General features: G+C 42.8%; 1 protein-coding gene across 1 annotated transcript; it reads right to left on the bottom strand.

Annotated features, from left to right (window-relative positions):
- Positions 1 to 4,138: 4,138 nt before the first annotated feature.
- LOC306928085 (scavenger receptor cysteine-rich domain-containing group B protein) lies at positions 4,139 to 17,432 on the bottom strand (the record flags this gene model as incomplete). Its single annotated transcript, XM_079508004.1, has 9 exons — positions 4,139 to 4,455; positions 5,091 to 5,168; positions 8,980 to 9,294; positions 10,270 to 10,353; positions 10,810 to 10,890; positions 11,053 to 11,367; positions 13,620 to 13,922; positions 14,810 to 14,839; positions 17,333 to 17,432. The coding sequence occupies 9 exons, from the start codon at positions 17,430 to 17,432 to the stop codon at positions 4,139 to 4,141; spliced, it is 1,623 nt and encodes a 540-aa protein (XP_079364130.1).
- Between the last annotated feature and the right edge of the window lie 929 nt (positions 17,433 to 18,361).

The following is an 18,361-nucleotide window of genomic DNA, read 5'->3' as shown; positions in this document are numbered from 1 at the left end:
AAGTTTTTTTTTAACCACACGATTGCTAAACGTATTGACATACTAAGCAGAACTAACTAAAGTTGTGCTGAGCTTGAAATATAGTTTTATCGCTGAAGATAATACATATATTATCTACACCTTTTAAAGATCTCACAGAGAGTATCTTGTCCAAAAACAGCACAGGTAATACAGAGAGAAAACTATCTTGTCTAAAAACAGGCTTACATTGTTTGCTGCCGGCAAAATAAAAAAAAATTACATTGTTGTCTATTCGCGTAAGCAGTTGGCTAGACAACCAACTAGCCAGCCATATCTGGGCTCGCATGTAATCTTCAGCGGGGTCCGTCGTTCTCCCGGGTCCTTGCAAACGCCCCCAGCCACTGCATTTTACTGAGTTTTATAGTTTTACTGAGGTTAGGGTTAGGTTTAGGTAGAGTTTTATTGAGGTTAGGTTTAGGGTTAGGTTTAGGTAGAGTTTTATTGAGGTTAGGTTTAGGCTGCCAATCACAGCGACTGGCCAATCACAGCGCACCATCTACTGCTCAAACACGCTGAAGATCCCATGCTCACCATATCTCGACAGCCCCTCCAGGCTATGGGACTGTCAGTGGAGCAGTTGTATGGGTAACAAGTCAGGTGGGTACCAAAACCATCTGGGCACTAGGGTCATGTGGGCACCTGGACGAGTGGGCACTTAGGGGTGGAGATAACTGGGCAGCTGGAGGTGGGCACTTAAAAAAAAAACAATAGAAAAAATGTAGATAAATAGTAGCCTACTGTTATTTTCTTTTAGAAGAATAGAATAGAAGGGAAAAAATAACGGAACTACCGGTAAATAAAATGCTGAACTGAATGCTGGGGCAGAGAAAACATAGCTAAACAGTACACAATAAAATGATAGAAAAAACGTTGAAACTCAGTTATAATGTAACTCATAAACCAACTAAATGGAAAAAGCAGCACTCCAAAATTAAAAATGCAAGACTGCCTTGTCTTGCATCTTTTATATTGGAGTGACACTTTTTCCATTTAGTTGGTTTATGAGTTAAGTTATTTTCAAAGCTGAGCTCTGCACTGCCGTACACAAAGGGCAGTTTCCAGAGGAAGCGCACCTGTTTTTTCTATATACTGTATAATGTACTTTTGACCTCAGTACCGTCTTGGCAAATATACCAGTACTCGTATATTGTACTTTTGACCTTGGTGTTGTTTGGAGGTTTAAAGAACAGTGGGTTAAAACTTAATTATCACTTACCAACAACAAAGCAGCATGCTATGTAAAGTTAAAAAACACTAATTCAGGTGCCCACCTCTCCAGGTGCCCACTCGTCCAGGTGCCTAGTCATCTCCACCCCTAAGTACCCACTCATCTAGTGCCCAAATGGTTTTGGTGCCCACCTGTCCATGTGCCCACTCATCCAGGTGCCCAGTCATCCCAAAAATATGGTGCTCAGATGTGCCTAGTGCCCACCTGACTTGTATTCATATTAATTGCCCAACCAGTTAGGAAAAGGCATAGGCTATTATCTGGTGTTTTTATGTGATGCCTTAATTTCCCAAGACTCATCCGCAGTAGATTTTCCCTACTGATCTTCACCCAATCACCCCACTCTTTGCTGGAATTATGTCTAACCTACAACGGTGGCTAGTAGAAACGCAGCTTTTATAACATTCTGATGGCATTAAACAGCCTTCGTAGAGCAGCAAGCAACGCTCCACATTTATATATAGCAGCTGTTTGGGGATGAATGATTTTTATTTGTTTTTGCCTTTTAGATAGTTATTAGTGAAGATGACAGTGGGAGGGTATGATGATGATGTCACACGCATACCCTCTATAGTTCCTATGAAGGTTTACTTGTTTTAATTTTTGGTGTTTATCATTCTTTGACTCTCTTGCATTCACACACATGACCATTTATGCATTTACACATAAAAGAAACCGTTACAAGCACACATTTCAATTTCAATTTAATATTGAAGGTCCAGTACATTCACAAAATCATGGACCAGTAGCATAGGTCTTCACAATACAAAACACAGTACAGCAGTTCTCAGGGGTAGAAGTACTGTAGCAACATATCCACCATACTGTATGGATGCCAATGATAGCGGAGACAGACAGCACAGCATTTTGCAAGCCATTTAGCCTTTTTGGGTATCCCATGTTTTTGAAACACTTGTATGACCAACCTGTGAGTGTGCTAGGCTGCCAATATGAAAACAAGTAGTGCACCTACTGAAGAATCAAGCTCTGAGATGAGATTTAGGCGTGGTTTGTATTTAACAACCTTGGTCATAAAGGCTTCCTCTAGGCTTGAGTCAAGGGTGCAGACTACCTCTAAAACAAACACTTCTTTGGACTCTTCATTGACTACTACAACATCTGGTGTATTGGCAGTAAGATGTGAAAAAAAAGTGCCTGGGTTGCTACTGCAGAGTGCAGACATAGGCAGACATAGGCACACACGCACACACACGCGCGCACACACACACACACACACACACACACACACACACACACACACACACACACACACACACACACACACACACACACACACACACACACACACACACACACACACACACACACACACACACACACACACACACACACACACACACACACACACACACACACACACACACACACACACACACACACACACACAATGAAAAACGTCTACAAATCAGAACTGCATTAAGCCAAATTTTCATTGCAGTGAAATGTATTCCCAGCTAAATATATTCACAGAAACATCATTTAACATTGGACATCCATCCATATGCTGTTTAAGGCCACTTTTGTGGATTTCAGCAGAATAGTGTACATTATTTTTTTTAGGGGGAATCTTTGCATAATATCATTTCTATAAGATTGTTGCCAATTTTAGCCCACTCAGTGTTATGTACATAATGTCTGGCCTAATAAAGTCTGCATTAAGTCAAAGCATATTTTCAAACCTGAGAATTGTGCCAGTGGTACGACCAAACCAAGTAATTGTGTGTATTTTAAATATTATTTGTTTTGTTCCCAACCAATTCCCCCCCCCTGTTGTTATATTAATTTTAGATCATTCCTGAAGTGTTTAGCTTAATTTTGTGGTAGTAGTCACATTCTATTGAATATTAAACATCTATTATCACAAGACGGCTAGGTTGAAATGTCAATGTAAAAATCCAAGAACAAAAATATACATTTACACACACATTTTCTCTTGCAGAGATCAAATGAAACCTACCTAGAGGTACACATTCTAGAAAAATTATGACAAATATGAGGCCCACATAGCAAGTACTGATTTTATAGTTACGCTGCAAAAACTTAGATCTACTTTTGTAAACTGCAATGTGGAAGTGGAATCCCACTGATTATTAGAACAATGTTTTACATTATTAAAATGTTAAACCTATAGAAAATTGTATCAGGTGCTCCATGAATAGAACAATATATGCCAGATAAAATGATCTATGCTAGCTACATAGACAACGTTTATGATGTCCTTTCAACATAACCATTTTTGTGGTGTTTGGGGAGGTCTGTGTGACTTAACCACTCATAGTTTTATTAAGTAATAAATAAAAACAAGAAAAAAATGAATTCGGTTTGCAAACATGAGCATGACTCGCACTGACCATCCATTTGCTTATACTGTAGTAGCTGGCAAAGAGTAGAGGACTGACGTTGTCATGGCATTGCAGTTTGTGTACAGAGGCTAGTGGGGATGACTCTTAGTCCTTTTATCTAAAGAATGAATAATTGATAAGCTTCCTCCAGCATACCTTACTTAATCATCAAAGAACTCACTTTCCCATCATGGCTGGAATGAATGGTAAATATTTTAGCAATTTGAAAAGAAAGGAGAGACAGAGAGACCGTTAAAAGCTTTGGTTTCCATTGTTTATCAAATAAAAATGTGTACATTGTACTTATTATCATATATTTATTTATAAAGTGCTTAATAGGAATAAGATAGTTATAATATGTAATTATATATTCTTATATTAGTCGTTTGTTTATTTTCTTATCTTTATTGTTGGAGTCTTCCGGCATTGTGTGAGCTGTTATTTACATAATGTATACAAGTCCCGGGTTGATATCCCCCACTGTCAGTTTGTAGTGGAGGTGGGGGAGTGTGTGTTTCTGCTGAAATCATGACACGGAGCAGGTGACACCAGCGTCTTCAGTATGGTCACAGTTGTGCACATCCCGGGATATATGGGAACACTCCTCAAGCGAGGCCTCTTCGCCGCTACACTTGAGATTGTCCATGAGGATCGTTCCTGTGCCCGGGCCAAAGGTGGCCTCTTTCCACGCTTTTGTAGCCTCTCCACAGCCGACTTTGCGACACGTGACCCGGGCATCTGGGAGGTCCCAGGCGTCATCACACACCGTGCCCCACTCGTTCCCGGAGAAGATCTCCACCCGGCCCTCACAACGATGCAGGCCACCTACTAGTCTCACTGATCCTATGCGCAAATATAGAAATAACAGATGTTTACGTTCAGTCGTTGTCTTAGTTTCTATTTAAAAATGTTAGCCTTTAAAGGTTTCATGACATTAATTTTCATTCATTATTATTATTATTTTTTTTTTCTTTTTTGGTTTTATGACCTCAATTATACCCACACAACCCAAACTTTCAACATTCAGTGGATGTTTCTTTTCTCTGTGCATTCTAAAGCCTTTTGAGCTGCAATGAAAACAGGTGACATCTGCTGGGAAATCCTTATGTGATATATGGGATTTGTGGACTCTTACCTCACTGTCCACAGGCAAATCAGAGCGCTTGTTTGAGCCAGAAAACCCCAGACCACAGACAATCTACTGAATGTTAAAAGTTCAGATTTCTTTTTTTTTTTAATGTCACAATCCCTTTAATGCAATGAAAACATTCATTTGATATTCGTGAAATACGTTTTGAACTTGGGCCACGGTGTGAACAGTGGCCTTGTTCTTTGGATAATAGACTTCCTCTCCGACCGACCTCATAAAATCTGTCAGTGGAAATATGTCTGATCACCTTGCTATTATTACAGGTCAGCTTAGTTGGACCTTTATTGAAGGGACCAGAATTGACAGTTTATCATTGAAGAGGGCCTACCTTCACTGCTTGGTGGTATGGTGGGATTCCTCTCTGTTGCCCCAAAGCCATGTGTATCGCGACTGGTCTGTTGGAAGGCTAGAGGAAGCAGATAGAGATAATAATAATAATAAATATAAGGGATAAGGCGGGACCAAGCAGGAAGGCAATGTGCGTGTGGAGAAAAAGAAAATAGGGGGGGGGGGGTGCAGCAGTGAGACTTTAGGGCAGCGGCTATGAAGCAATATAGCACTAACGGGCAACGGATATGGGATCTCTTAAAGGGATCTCTTAAAGCCAAGACTGGTGATTGGTTAAATTTGGTTTAATTATTGTAACGCCCAAACCACACCTATGCATAATATAACGGGTAACGGAGGTGTTTAAGGGATTTAGACAGGTAACCAAAATACCAACTTTAGTGGGGGAACACCCTTTCCCCACTCCTAAATCCCCAAATAGTGGCTTTAGAAAGATGAGACAAAAATGGAGTCCATAGTCTACAAAAGCTGTCTCTCACATTGTTTCACTAGGTGTAGAGCCATCATGTAGAGATAACATCTGTGGCAAACATTTCCAACCGTTTTGCTTGTCTATGCAATTTCAATGGTGTCCCCTTTGCCTATTCCTCTCCGATTGGGGGGGGGGGGGGGTGATAATTGTTCAATCTTTTAGGAATATAGTTATATTTTCTAGTGTGCAACGCACAGGTCCTGAGCCTGGTGAGAGCAGGAGTGGACCTGCTGAGACGTAGGAGGGGCCCGGACAGGAGACAACCCACAGAGCCTAGTCCCTCCATGCGCCAGAAGTGTACCTCCCAGCCCTGGCAGAGTAGTTCTGGAGTAGTTCCAACGGATTGTGTGCCCCTGGTTTTTCCCTAGTGGGACTGATTGAGGGTAGCTACTGGGACGTAAGTCGGGACTTGATCACTCCCGGCTGGGTCGCCTGAGTGAGGGGTATGATGTTGAGAGACCCGAAACCCTGTTGACCTCAGGATACATCACTGAGGATACATCCCAGGTGCATCCATGCGATGTTTTTTAGTTATAGTTCTTCTATTTATAGTGACTCATAGGAATAGACTATGTGACAACCAGGTATAGTCTGGTGACCACCGGAGAGACGGGTGACAGCCGGAATGTAGACGGCACCCGGGTGAGCAGTATGGGTTAGCGCCCCAGCCTGTGTCCTCCGTGAGGAGGAAGCCCAACAACCCTCGGTGAGGCCTTTGGGAGGGCAATGCAATCAGCAAGTGGAACCGCAGCACCATGACCCTGCGGAACCATTGCCCACCACTCCTGAATGAACTGTCTGGTGCTGGGACTCTGGTGCAACGCACAGGTCCTGAGCCTGGTGAGAGCAGGAGTGGACCTGGTGAGACGTAGGAGGGGCCCGGACAGGAGACAACCCACAGAGCCTAGTCCCTCCATGTGCCAGAAGTGTACCTCCCAGCCCTGGCAGAGTAGTTCTGGAGTAGTTCCAACGGATTGTGTGCCCCTGGTTTTTCCCTAGTGGGACTGATTGAGGGTAGCTACTGGGACGTAAGTCGGGACTTGATCACTCCCGGCTGGGTCGCCTGAGTGAGGGGTATGATGTTGAGAGACCCGAAACCCCGTTGACCTCAGGATACATCACTGAGGATACGTCCCAGGTGCATCCATGCGATGTTTTTTAGTTATAGTTCTTCTATTTATAGTGACTCATAGGAATAGACTATGTGACAACCAGGTATAGTCTGGTGACCACCGGAGAGACGGGTGACAGCCGGAATGTAGACGGCACCCGGGTGAGCAGTATGGGTTAGCGCCCCAGCCTGTGTCCTCCGTGAGGAGGAAGCCCAACAACCCTCGGTGAGGCCTTTGGGAGGGCAATGCAATCAGCAAGTGGAACCGCAGCACCATGACCCTGCGGAACCATTGCCCACCACTCCTGAATGAACTGTCTGGTGCTGGGACTCTGGTGCAACGCACAGGTCCTGAGCCTGGTGAGAGCAGGAGTGGACCTGGTGAGACGTAGGAGGGGCCCGGACAGGAGACAACCCACAGAGCCTAGTCCCTCCATGTGCCAGAAGTGTACCTCCCAGCCCTGGCAGAGTAGTTCTGGAGTAGTTCCAACCGATTGTGTGCCCCTGGTTTTTCCCTAGTGGGACTGATTGAGGGTAGCTACTGGGACGTAAGTCGGGACTTGATCACTCCCGGCTGGGTCGCCTGAGTGAGGGGTATGATGTTGAGAGACCCGAAACCCCGTTGACCTCAGGATACATCACTGAGGATACGTCCCAGGTGCATCCATGCGATGTTTTTTAGTTATCCTTTCAACCTTCCAGTGGTCGTGTACTATAAATGAATTACTCATTATCTCCACAAAGTCAAAAGGCCAGCAGGCAGAGATTGTGTTTTCAACCGTGTCCGTGTGACCGTCTGTAATACAGACTGTATACAATTAATCTCAACTAATCTGCATTCACACTCCCCGTAGGCCACACACTTCACACGAGTGTGATTTTCTATACTGCGTTTCTGATTCAACTGAAATTTGGCCTGCAGGCATCCTATGAAGTTGATTAGCCTTGAATTCTTCCACTCCATTTTCTTTTCATCTGCTCATCAATGTACTGCAATCACACACACAGTGCAAGGAGATAGCACAGGAGAGGGGCTCATAGATGTGTGAAGGCATATTAGCCAAGTGGTTGAATAACGAGGATGTGTGTTTGTGAAAGAAAGAGGCTGCAAGTGTGGGTATATTATATATGTATTGTAACTATCTATGTACTGGCCTACCAGCATGCGCACTTAAGCCTCTCCAATTGATCCAAAATGCTGCAGCTCGCCTAGTTTTCAACCAGCCAATCTCCCATGTCACTCCCCTTCTCCACTCTTTCCATTGGCTCCCGGTCGTTGCCCACACAGAGTACGAAACTCTGAGGCTGGCAAAGCAACCCCCATATCTTAAAAACGCTGGGACAACGCTCCACACGTCCCAAACTCTTCTCCCTTCTGGCTCCAAAACTATGGAATGCACTTCCCATTGCAATCAGAACTGCATACTCACTCCCAATCTTCCGCCGTAGTCTGAAAACCCATCTCTTCAGACTCCATCTTAGCCCATAGCACTTGCCATAGTACTTTCCCTAGCCTCGACCTCCTACAGGTGTATATGCATGGGCTCAACTTACAATATGTAACTTAAATAGCGCTGTCTACAAGTCTTTATGTCTACATAAAGTCTTTATGTAGACATAGCACTGTATAGTGTACTGTATACACATATAGTTGCATTAGATAGCTATTCCACTGTTAGGTTCTTAAGCTTACGTATGATTCATGATGACTATTTTTATGTATTTGATGTATTACTATGTTTTTTGTACTTGCTTACTGTAAATAGCTCTGGATTAAGAGTGTCTGCTAAATGCCTAAATTGAAATTGTATAGAGATGTCCATTGTATTATGTGCTCAAATTTAGCTTAACTAGACCGGTGCCCGGCTGTAGTGCACGGGGTCAGTAACAATGGAAATTGGAGATCCATGCTCCACCCGGCTATGCAATACCCGTTGTACCCGTGTGGGAGTACCCGTTCCACCCATCTGTCTGTCCCTTTTATGCCAAAATATGGAAATTTCTGTATCTGTCTCTCAGGCCCCTTTTCCACCGGTTGGTTCCTAACGGTTCAGTTCTTTTTGGTTCTTAGTCAGAGCTCGGTTCTGGACAACCGTGGGTCCGACCGACTCGACACCGGGCACTGCACTCCCTGTGGGGGTGTGGAACGCGTACGTCGAATTTGAAGTCGGTGGACGGTTCTCAAGTTACGTGCATTACAGCCGTACAAACAGACAGAGACATGGTGCATTTATAGATATACGATAGATTATAGCTTCACTTCCTGTCATGGAGGCTCAATCTTACGTTGACAGGTGACTCCGGCATCCTCATGGTGGCCACAGTTGTGCTGACCCCATCCCAGGTGGAAGCAGTCAGAGAGCTTTCTTTCGTTGCCCTGGCAAGCTACATTATCCAGCAGCGTCCGGCCCGACCCGTAGCCAAAGTATGCCTTGGTCTTGGCGGCAGTGGCCGGGCCGCAGCCCAGCTGCCTGCACACCACGTTGGCGTCGTTCATTTCCCAGTCGTCGTCGCACACCGTCCCCCATTCGTTGCCGTAGAGGACCTCCACGCGACCCTGGCAACTGCTGTTTCCATTCACCACTCGAATGGTTGGCCGCTCTGCACGTCAACACACAGAGAGAGAGACAGATATTGATAACAGAGCAAAAAACGTTAATTCAATTGCATTTGAATAAATTGCTGCTACTTGTCGCAAATATTTTTATACTAAGTGAATGCAAAAACATTGAAATACTGCTGTCAACTGTCAAAAGTATAAAGCTAACATCTCCTATGGATGTATAACTACCTCTGACAGAAAATGCACCTGTTTATAGTTTCACAAGATAGTACTCAAAGTGTTAATGTAACACAGCTCTGTGTACACCTTTATTTTATTCCTATTTATATTCAATATTTATTTGTACATACATTGTTTTATCTTGATCTTTTTTGTTCCACTTCCACATGTTTTCTCATGCCAATAAAGCTCCTTTGAATTGAAAATTGAATTGAATTGAAATAGAGAGGGAAAAGAGGGATTTGATAAGAGGGAGTTAACTCATTTCACTCACTGGTTAATGCTTTGATTAAACACTATTCAATGATTATCTACACTGCCATCTACACTGCCAGTCTCTTTTGATTTGTACTTTAAACTTTCTGGTAATGTAAAAATCACACCCGTGTGAAGTGAGGGACGCTCTTATAATCATCATACGTGATCATACATCATCTCATTCTGGCCAATCACAATTAGTGTTCTGTTGTTCAACAACAATAATAGATATAGATTCTATGTAGTTTATACAGCATGCCCATTACTCCTTCAAAACCGCTCTCAAAGAGCACTTACGGGCGTCTGCAATTCGAACCTGGCCCCTGTAAAAAGGTTAAAGTGTGTATATGATTTCTTGTGTAAGTGTAATTTTGTATTTAATTAATGTTCTGATGAATTGAAAATGGAGGACCCCTATGTAAACAAGTCGTAGTGCCTTTTCTGGTTTTATCCTCGTAGCAGATGTTGTATTGACCTGTACTTTACTGTACCCATTCTACAAACTGTTAATACAAATTTCAATCAATCAGCATTACCTTTAGTTGTCATTGCAGGTGTGGTAGGAGCTGTTGTACTGTCGGTGACTGCTCCATCAGTGTCAGTTTTTATTTCCTCTGTTTCTGGAAGGGGATGTACAAGACAGGACAGTGTCACTCAATAGACACATGCTACTTAAAGCAAAAGGAAATCTAGAAGATATGTGCCTTATATTGGATGTCTATGGTGGCCATACTGTACAGGCCATTTTCAACACTCCCCTCAGACAATTCCAGGCAACTTTTTTTCTGTTATTCAGGATATATTGAAGATACAAAATCAGCTGAGTTTGGTTTTTTTGCAATTAGTTTGAGGTCAAATTACATTTTACTGGACTAACTGACTTGTATGTATTGATTCACCACCACATTTTCATGGCACAACTGCATCCATTGTAAGATATTGAGGGAGGAAATAGCACCCTCTGCTGGTTTGGGGTTGAAGTGCAGAACTACTGTACCAAGTAATCGAGATATCAAGGAAGTCTGATTAACACAATAGACGCTAATGCTAATGCAAGATGTAAACTGTTTTCTTACCTGCGGTGCTCATGGTTGGAACAAATGATCTGGACTGAGGGCTTGTTCCCAGAGGTGTCACAGTACTACTGAAAGTTGAACCTTGAGAAGGTAAACATAAAAAAGAAGAACAATGATGTCACAAGAACGCATTTTCTTTTAATGCATACAATAGCAAACACTGTAGAAGAGATTCTGATAAATCTACACAAACTGCCATTGTGCACTGCTTATTTTTCACGTTGTATGAGGAGTATACTTTACCAGAGCAGAGGACCCCAGCATCCTCGTGATGGCCACAGTTGTGAATGCCCCAGCCCAGGCTTTTGCACTTGTACAGCTGCCGCTCATTGCCGTAACAGTTGACGTTGTCCAGTAGAATCAGTCCCGTTCCATAACCGAAGTAGGACTTGCCGTACGCCGAGACGACGTGGCCACAGCCTAGCTGTTGGCACACCACCTCGGCATCGTTCTCCTCCCAGTCGTCATCGCACACCGTCCCCCAGTGTCCCTGGTAGTAGATCTCTACGCGGCCCTGACACTGGTCCTGCCCACCCTCCAGACGGATGATGCCATCTCCTAAACCGAGACAGAGGGATTTATATCCATATTATGCTCCTTCCCCGTGAGTCTCATGTATGTTTAGTTTTTGGAGAAAACATTCTTGTGTGTGTGAGAAAGTCAGAATGTGGCCCTATAGAGCAGGGGTTCTCAATGTTTTTGGCTGCTTTGGGACCCCCCGAAATGCTTTGGCCATGTCTCGTGACCCCCACCACGCCCCCTCCCCACCACTGTAATACAAAATGACTGCTACAATAACCTTAATAATAGAGAAAATACATCATAAATAAATAATGAAACCAGATACAATCATTAAGGATGTACTATGTAAACTCTTAATTTCCATTTCCCAGCCATTCAGTTGCAATTCTTTTTTTTTCTTCTTTAAAAAAATAATAATCTGGGGACCCCCCAAAATAATTTGGCGACCCCCAGGTTGAGAACCCCTGCTATAGAGGGTATGCACGTGACATTGTCATCATAACCAGAAGTTATGTGGGACACCCGCTTTGAATGGAATCAACCGATAATTCCCAGTAGGTTACCAGCATGTGCAGTAGACCGATAAGATCGGCTTGATAAGTAACCTACTGGGAATTATCGGTTGATTTTCACTCAAACGTTGTATCAATGCCAAACGTAGCCAGTAGGCTCCCAGACTACATGCAGTAGGTTGATAAGATCGGCTTGATAAGTAACCTACTGGGAATTATCGGTTGATTTTCACTCGAATCCGTTATGTGGGAAGGCCTACTGAGTGACAGCCCATACATCCAAACAGAAAAGACCTACCTGATTGCATTAAACAACGTCAAACTCACTTTGCCACTCGATTTGCCATTCACTTTATGCATGCACATACCCTCTATAGTCTATAGTAACAGTGAGGTGAGAGGAAGCATGTGTCAAAGTGTCATCTCATTTGTTTAGAGACTGAACAAAAGCACCTTTATAGACAATAGAAGTTCTCATGCAGCCATCACATAACGTACAATAGCTTTTCCCAATGTAAGGAAAGCATGGATCTATGTGACACATTGGTACTGTACATTCCCAGTGGGATTTAATGACGTCACATTCTCAGTGAACTTGGTGAATGCTGGGTGTCTCGTGTGACCCATTTGGGATTCAAGAATAAAAACAAATAAAAGGCGGATGACAACAAAGGCTGACCCAGCAAAGAATAGAAATGGCCTGGAATGTTCAGAAGGCTTTGAGGTGCTGCACTGTTTCCAGGAGACACTTTCACTTCAAACAGTAGCCTACCATTTTATCTCCTGTTTGAGAAAATTGGAACAATCTTTTGGGGGGACGAAGTTGGTATAATTAATGCCACACTTGATTTTGCCCGTGCATGGTGTGTCTGGCACATTCATAAATGACGCATGACCACACACTCCTAAATATTGAACACAAACAAAATTGTATGTAGGCCTATTATTATTATTGTACATTTGATATATTTCTATTAAAGTGTAAGTGCTCTAACACAATCTTAATTGAGTCGGTCTCATTTAGATAAAGCCACTTACTTAAACCTGTGTTTTGCTCTTCTGAGGGGATGACCTCTCCACGAGGCCTCAAGGTCAAGGTTGCATCTGCCAAAATGATAAAGAATTAAGAATCAGGAATGTTAGCAGCACTACACTGGTGTTCACGTTTCACATCATCATCTTCTTTTCCTTTTGGGGCTTTTCCCTTCAGGGGTCGCCACAGCAAATCATCTGCCTCCATCTAACCCTGTCCTCTGCTTCCTCTTGTCTCACACCAACTAACTTCATGTCCTCTTTCACTACATCCATAAATCTTCTTTGTTCTTCCTCTAGGCCTCCTGCCTGGCAGTTCCAACCTCAACATCCGATATATACTCACTATCCCTCCTCTGTGCGTGTCCAAACCATCTCAGTCTGGCCTCTGTGGCTTTATTTCCAAAAGATCTTGCGCTGTCCTTCTGATGTACTAGCACTCCTGACCTAGTATCCATCCTTGTTACTCCCAGAACCTCAACATTTTAGTCTCTGCTACCTCCAGCTCTGCTTCCTGTCTTTTCCTCAGTGCGACTGTCTCTAAACCATCACTATTGTTTAAAAAGGTATGAGCCACCACCAGTTCCCCAGCCAAGTGTAGGGCTCTAAATTATACATCGGCATACTGCAGTCTTGCTCACCAAAAATAACAGATTTAAGTAGCCTACCCTATGTCAATTTTGGTGAGCGACGCGTGCGTTGGAAGCATTTAACTACTGTAGACTTTGTTGAAGGCTTTAATACCTTTGCATCTCACAGACACATCTTCAAAGTGGTAGCAGTTGTGGACGCCCCAGCCTTGGTTGCCACACTGGCCAAGGTTAGTCTCCCCTCCTTTACAGTTGACATTATCCAGCTGGATCTGCCCCGAGCCCTGGCCAAAGTGGGAGCTGCTCCCCACGGACGCGGCCAGTCCACACTCCAGCTGCCGACACACCACGTTAGCATCCACCATGTCCCAGTCGTCGTCGCAGACGGTGCCCCACGTGTCGTTGTAGCGCACCTCCACGCGACCCTCACACTTATTGCGGCCATGGACCAGTCGCACTGCATTAGGGATGAACAAGATAGCCGTCACTGACGAGTGGTTTCACTGCAGTCTGCAGTGTCACCAGGCTACAAATGTAATGATTTGTGATATCACTCGTTAGAATTTAACAGCAACGTTACGTTTCCTTTCTCCTTTATTTTGGTAGATTTGTTTTAGGTTGTTGGCAGCACATGATTCAAAACAGATTTTCATGAAAACAAACAATAACGTTTTATCTGATCTAGGAGGAAATAACTCATGCTCGATGAGAAAAATGCTCGATAAACATTTTTTAATCGTTTGTTTTGTCATGCATGTGCCATACTATCTACCATATAACGCTAAGGGTTATAAAATGTGTACTGTAGGCCTGGGCCATGGCTCAGCGGTCCAGGCACCTTGGCCAGTAGTCCAAGTCTGGCAGTGTGCCGCGGGTTCGACTCCCGATCCCGACGGCCTTTACTGCATGTCTTCCCCCCATATCTCTCCCCCTTTCCTGTCAGCCTCCTGTCTGTCCCCCCATAAAAAAAATGTAAAATAAAGGCGAAAGCCACAAAAAAAAAGGCTGGGAAAACATGAAAAGAGAGGACCGATTAGCATGGCTTAATGATAGCTAATAGTGTGGGAAAAAATCCTTTTAGAACAGGTCTAATCCCTTTCAGCATAAGAGACAAAATAAGACTGAATGAGAGAGAGAGAGAGAGAGAGAGAGAGTAATTGAGGAGATTAGGGAAATAGAGAACTGTGAAAGTAGCCTTGTTTTTGAATGCCCCAGGCCCTGATTTCATATATTTACTCTCTCTTTTCCTGACACTCGACTCGGTCAGCTGCTATTGTCATGCCTTGGACATGTAAACAAGGGTGTGTGTGTAGGTGTGGTGGAGGTGACGGGGCTCGTGCCTACCTTCGTAATGCGTCGGTTCTGGGTTACTGGCTGAAATGGGAGGGAGGAGGAGGAGGGGACATGAGAGAGTGAGGGAGAGACAGTCAGTGTATAGTCAAATTATTTGTTGAAAGGAGTTTCTTGGCCTTCCATAGTTCGCCATGCTCTATATCTACTATATCTATTTTCCTGTAACCCTACACCCTGATTGAAAAACACAACAGGAAGCTTATTTACTACCCTCTGAATGCAGCCACAACAGAAATACGTTTTACGCTTTATTACTGTGAAAACTGTTGCATATTTATGTCCGAGACGAAAGTCAAAGACAAATGACTGATTCTGACGGTCTAGGTAAAACAGTGCTCTGAACTTTTATTTTGGTGCACCACTTTTAGACTCCACATGGCCAAACTAATTCAATTAGCTAATAATACAATTTGAAAGGTATAGTAAGTGATATTTTTTGGTTAAAAAAAGTATTTTGTTAAAAGGTTAAATCACTATATTCTGATTGCTATAGAGTGTTCAGTAACAGAGGTCTCCCTGTCTCTCCAGCTCTTTAATAAACAGAAAATACATTTTCAGGTAGGTGACGAAATTTCAGGTGACGAAATTTCAGCCAATCAGGAGAGAGTAGCCTCAGCTTAATTTTTATAGTGTTCCAGTTCCAATTTTGTCTGCTCAATTATTTGTGTAATCACTTACAATTCCACTTGTTTAATCTGTAACCTGACTGAGTTCTCTATCCTGTAAAATTGGTATCCCGATGCATTTTCTGTATAATAAAAAGCTGTAGAGACATGGAGACTCCTGTTACTAAACACACACTATAGCAATGAGTACAATCACAATATAGAGCTTTTTAACACTTATTTTAACCAAAGAAAATCACTTGCACTACTTTTAAGTAAATCATATGAGTACTTTTTCCAGCACTGCGGATTGCAGCTTTATTTCCTGGAGTCGGTGGTATTGGGTTTCAATGTCTCACAAAAGACAGCAAGTGGGCTTTTCTGAATATCACACCCAATGTAGGTCAATTCACAGGCTTCTCTCATTGTGAATGTTCCGTAGCAGTGAAACCAAATTGTATATACAGTACATGAAAATGAAAACACTTACTGGATATGGCTCGTCTGTTTATGCTCACATCTCCTGAAATCAGAATGCATACGGTATGAACATGTTAAGTCACATCCACAGTTATATATCTCGTATATCAGGAAACGAAATAATGAATCTGTATTTGTAGTACATTTGATTACTGTAAGTATAGGTGTACACACTTGTTCTCTTTATGGGCTAGTGATCCATAATGTCCACTGGAAGAAGATTCTCACTACAATAATTCAATATGTCCCTTAAAAATAATAACGGAAGGGCTTTTCGGTGCCCATGACTGGTAAACACTGGGCACTGTGGGCAGACGGTGACTATGAACACAAAGGCGCCCATCTACAGGGAGATCACTTGCAGCTACGCCCGGTTCTTCAGCTCTATTTAGGCCTTAAACACGTGTCTCTTCACTGGCACACAGGGCTCTAGCTCATGTGTCACATTCTCTTCTCACCAGTTTAGGGCAGTCACTTTCAAAGTCTTCTTTTTGAAACTCGCATTTTCAAAATAACTTTCTTGTAGTTGTAACCCAAAACTGGTTCAAGTTCAAGTACAAAATGTACTTTTTTTGTGGGCAGGTTTTTAGGCTACTGAGTCACTATGATATTGTTTAGCAATGAATATGTAGCCTACCTATAGCTTTCACACAATTGAATCTCGAAACCTATAGGCTATAAATTAATCTAAATTGTATAATGTTTCATTCTGTCAAGGTCAAATTCATCTGGAGAAGTACAACAAAGGTAATAGCATAGAGTTTTTTTATATACAATAAACCAGTGGTTTAACTTTTGGTGCCCAAGGCATACCAATGGACAAGTCAAATTCTCAAGGCACCTGTATTCATAGCAAAGATCACACCCGTGTGAAGTGAGGGGCGCTCTTATCATCATACGTCATCATACATCATCTCATTCTCGCCAATCATTACTAGTCTTTTAATGTTTGTGTTTACACAAACACTCAAAACTGGCCATTTATTATCAATAGCATTTAATGTTTGTGTTAGGACAAAGTTTGTGTTTAAACGCACACTCACAGCGCCCCTCACAAATAACTTATTAACAAGATCACAACCATGTCCAAAATAGGTTGCCAGGTTGTTACAGAGTTCCAAAAATACTAAGTATAAGTATTTATACTAGTATAATCAAATTACTTTGGTTAGCTTATCCTCTCAATAGTGATACAGTCTACCATTTTGTAAGACTACATTGTCACATTTCTCAAATAATTTCAGAATTAAACTTAGAAACTGTATTAAAATATAACTTAACAAGAATGACTCAGTCATAACTGCCAGGTGCAGCAAGCTCTCGTTTATGAAGATCTATAAGTTTGTTTGGCCTATAGTGGCTTTGACTGTTTGTATACTTTTGGGGAAAGATCCACAGTACTCCTCCACCTGCGACCCACTCGACTCACCTTGTTGCTGCATCACACTGAATGCCACCAAGAAGAGTGTCCCCAGCAGGGACACCAGGATCCAAATCACGGGCTTACAGCACCAGCACTGGCTTTGCATGGCTGCGTGACTAACCGTTCACCTAGAACACACATTCAAAATCAGCAGTCACTGTCTTTGTCCATCCACCAGATTTCCTCACATCCTGAGGTGTAGGCTACTTGTCCCCCTTTGCTTTCCTCCTTTGTATGGCTTTTAATACATAACCTAGTACACCCTCTTACTGTTGTGCTACTGCTGAGCAATAGTAACTCATCTCATTTGTTCAGAGTGTTGTGATTCAGTATTGGATTGTTTGCTCGGTCTGAGGGACCCTGCAGCCAGATTGTGGTAATGGCTATTGATGGATGTTTGAGGTCAGGGAAGTGAAAGTTGTGGCGTACAAAATACATCGTTTTTCCAGAGGTCATGTGATTCACAGGCAGGGCTGAAACTGGCGTGTGGCGCGTGATATTTATGGAGAGGTGTAAGGAAGTCACGCTGTGACGTTATTCCATATGACGACCACCTCCCAAAGTGCACCACTAACAACAACATCCCATTTATGGGGTCTTCTGCTCCAAATGCCTACAACACTATAGAGCGTCACAATCCCGCCCCCTTTCAGAACGACGAGGGGACCAGGAAATAATTCCCCATTCATTTCCCCATAGACATTTCAAAAAGTATTTATTTAAAGACCTTAAAAGCCTCGAAGCCAACAGCCGCGTTGACAAATCACGACAATAAACACATATTTTTGGGCCGAACAAATAATTGGAAAGAAGAAAAACAACAACAAAAGTGTTGTACCCCGTCTTTCTAATCTGTTCCGCCCCCCAATTTTTTTTTTATTGTCATGATTTGTCAACTCGGCTGTTGGCTTTGTCCGAGGCTTTAAAGGTCTTTAAATAAAAGGTTTTTGAAACGTCAGATCTTAATGGGTTAATCAATGGCTAAAGAGTTTAGTTCTATTACTAAACTGGACTTGCTGCACAAGATGGCTACCA

The sequence above is a fragment of the Electrona antarctica genome, assembly GCF_951216825.1.
Source record: "Electrona antarctica genome assembly, chromosome: 8".
In the NCBI taxonomy this organism is placed as follows: Eukaryota; Metazoa; Chordata; class Actinopteri; order Myctophiformes; family Myctophidae; genus Electrona; species Electrona antarctica.
Note: the sequence above shows the minus strand (reverse complement) of the source record. Positions and strands in the feature narration are given on the sequence as shown.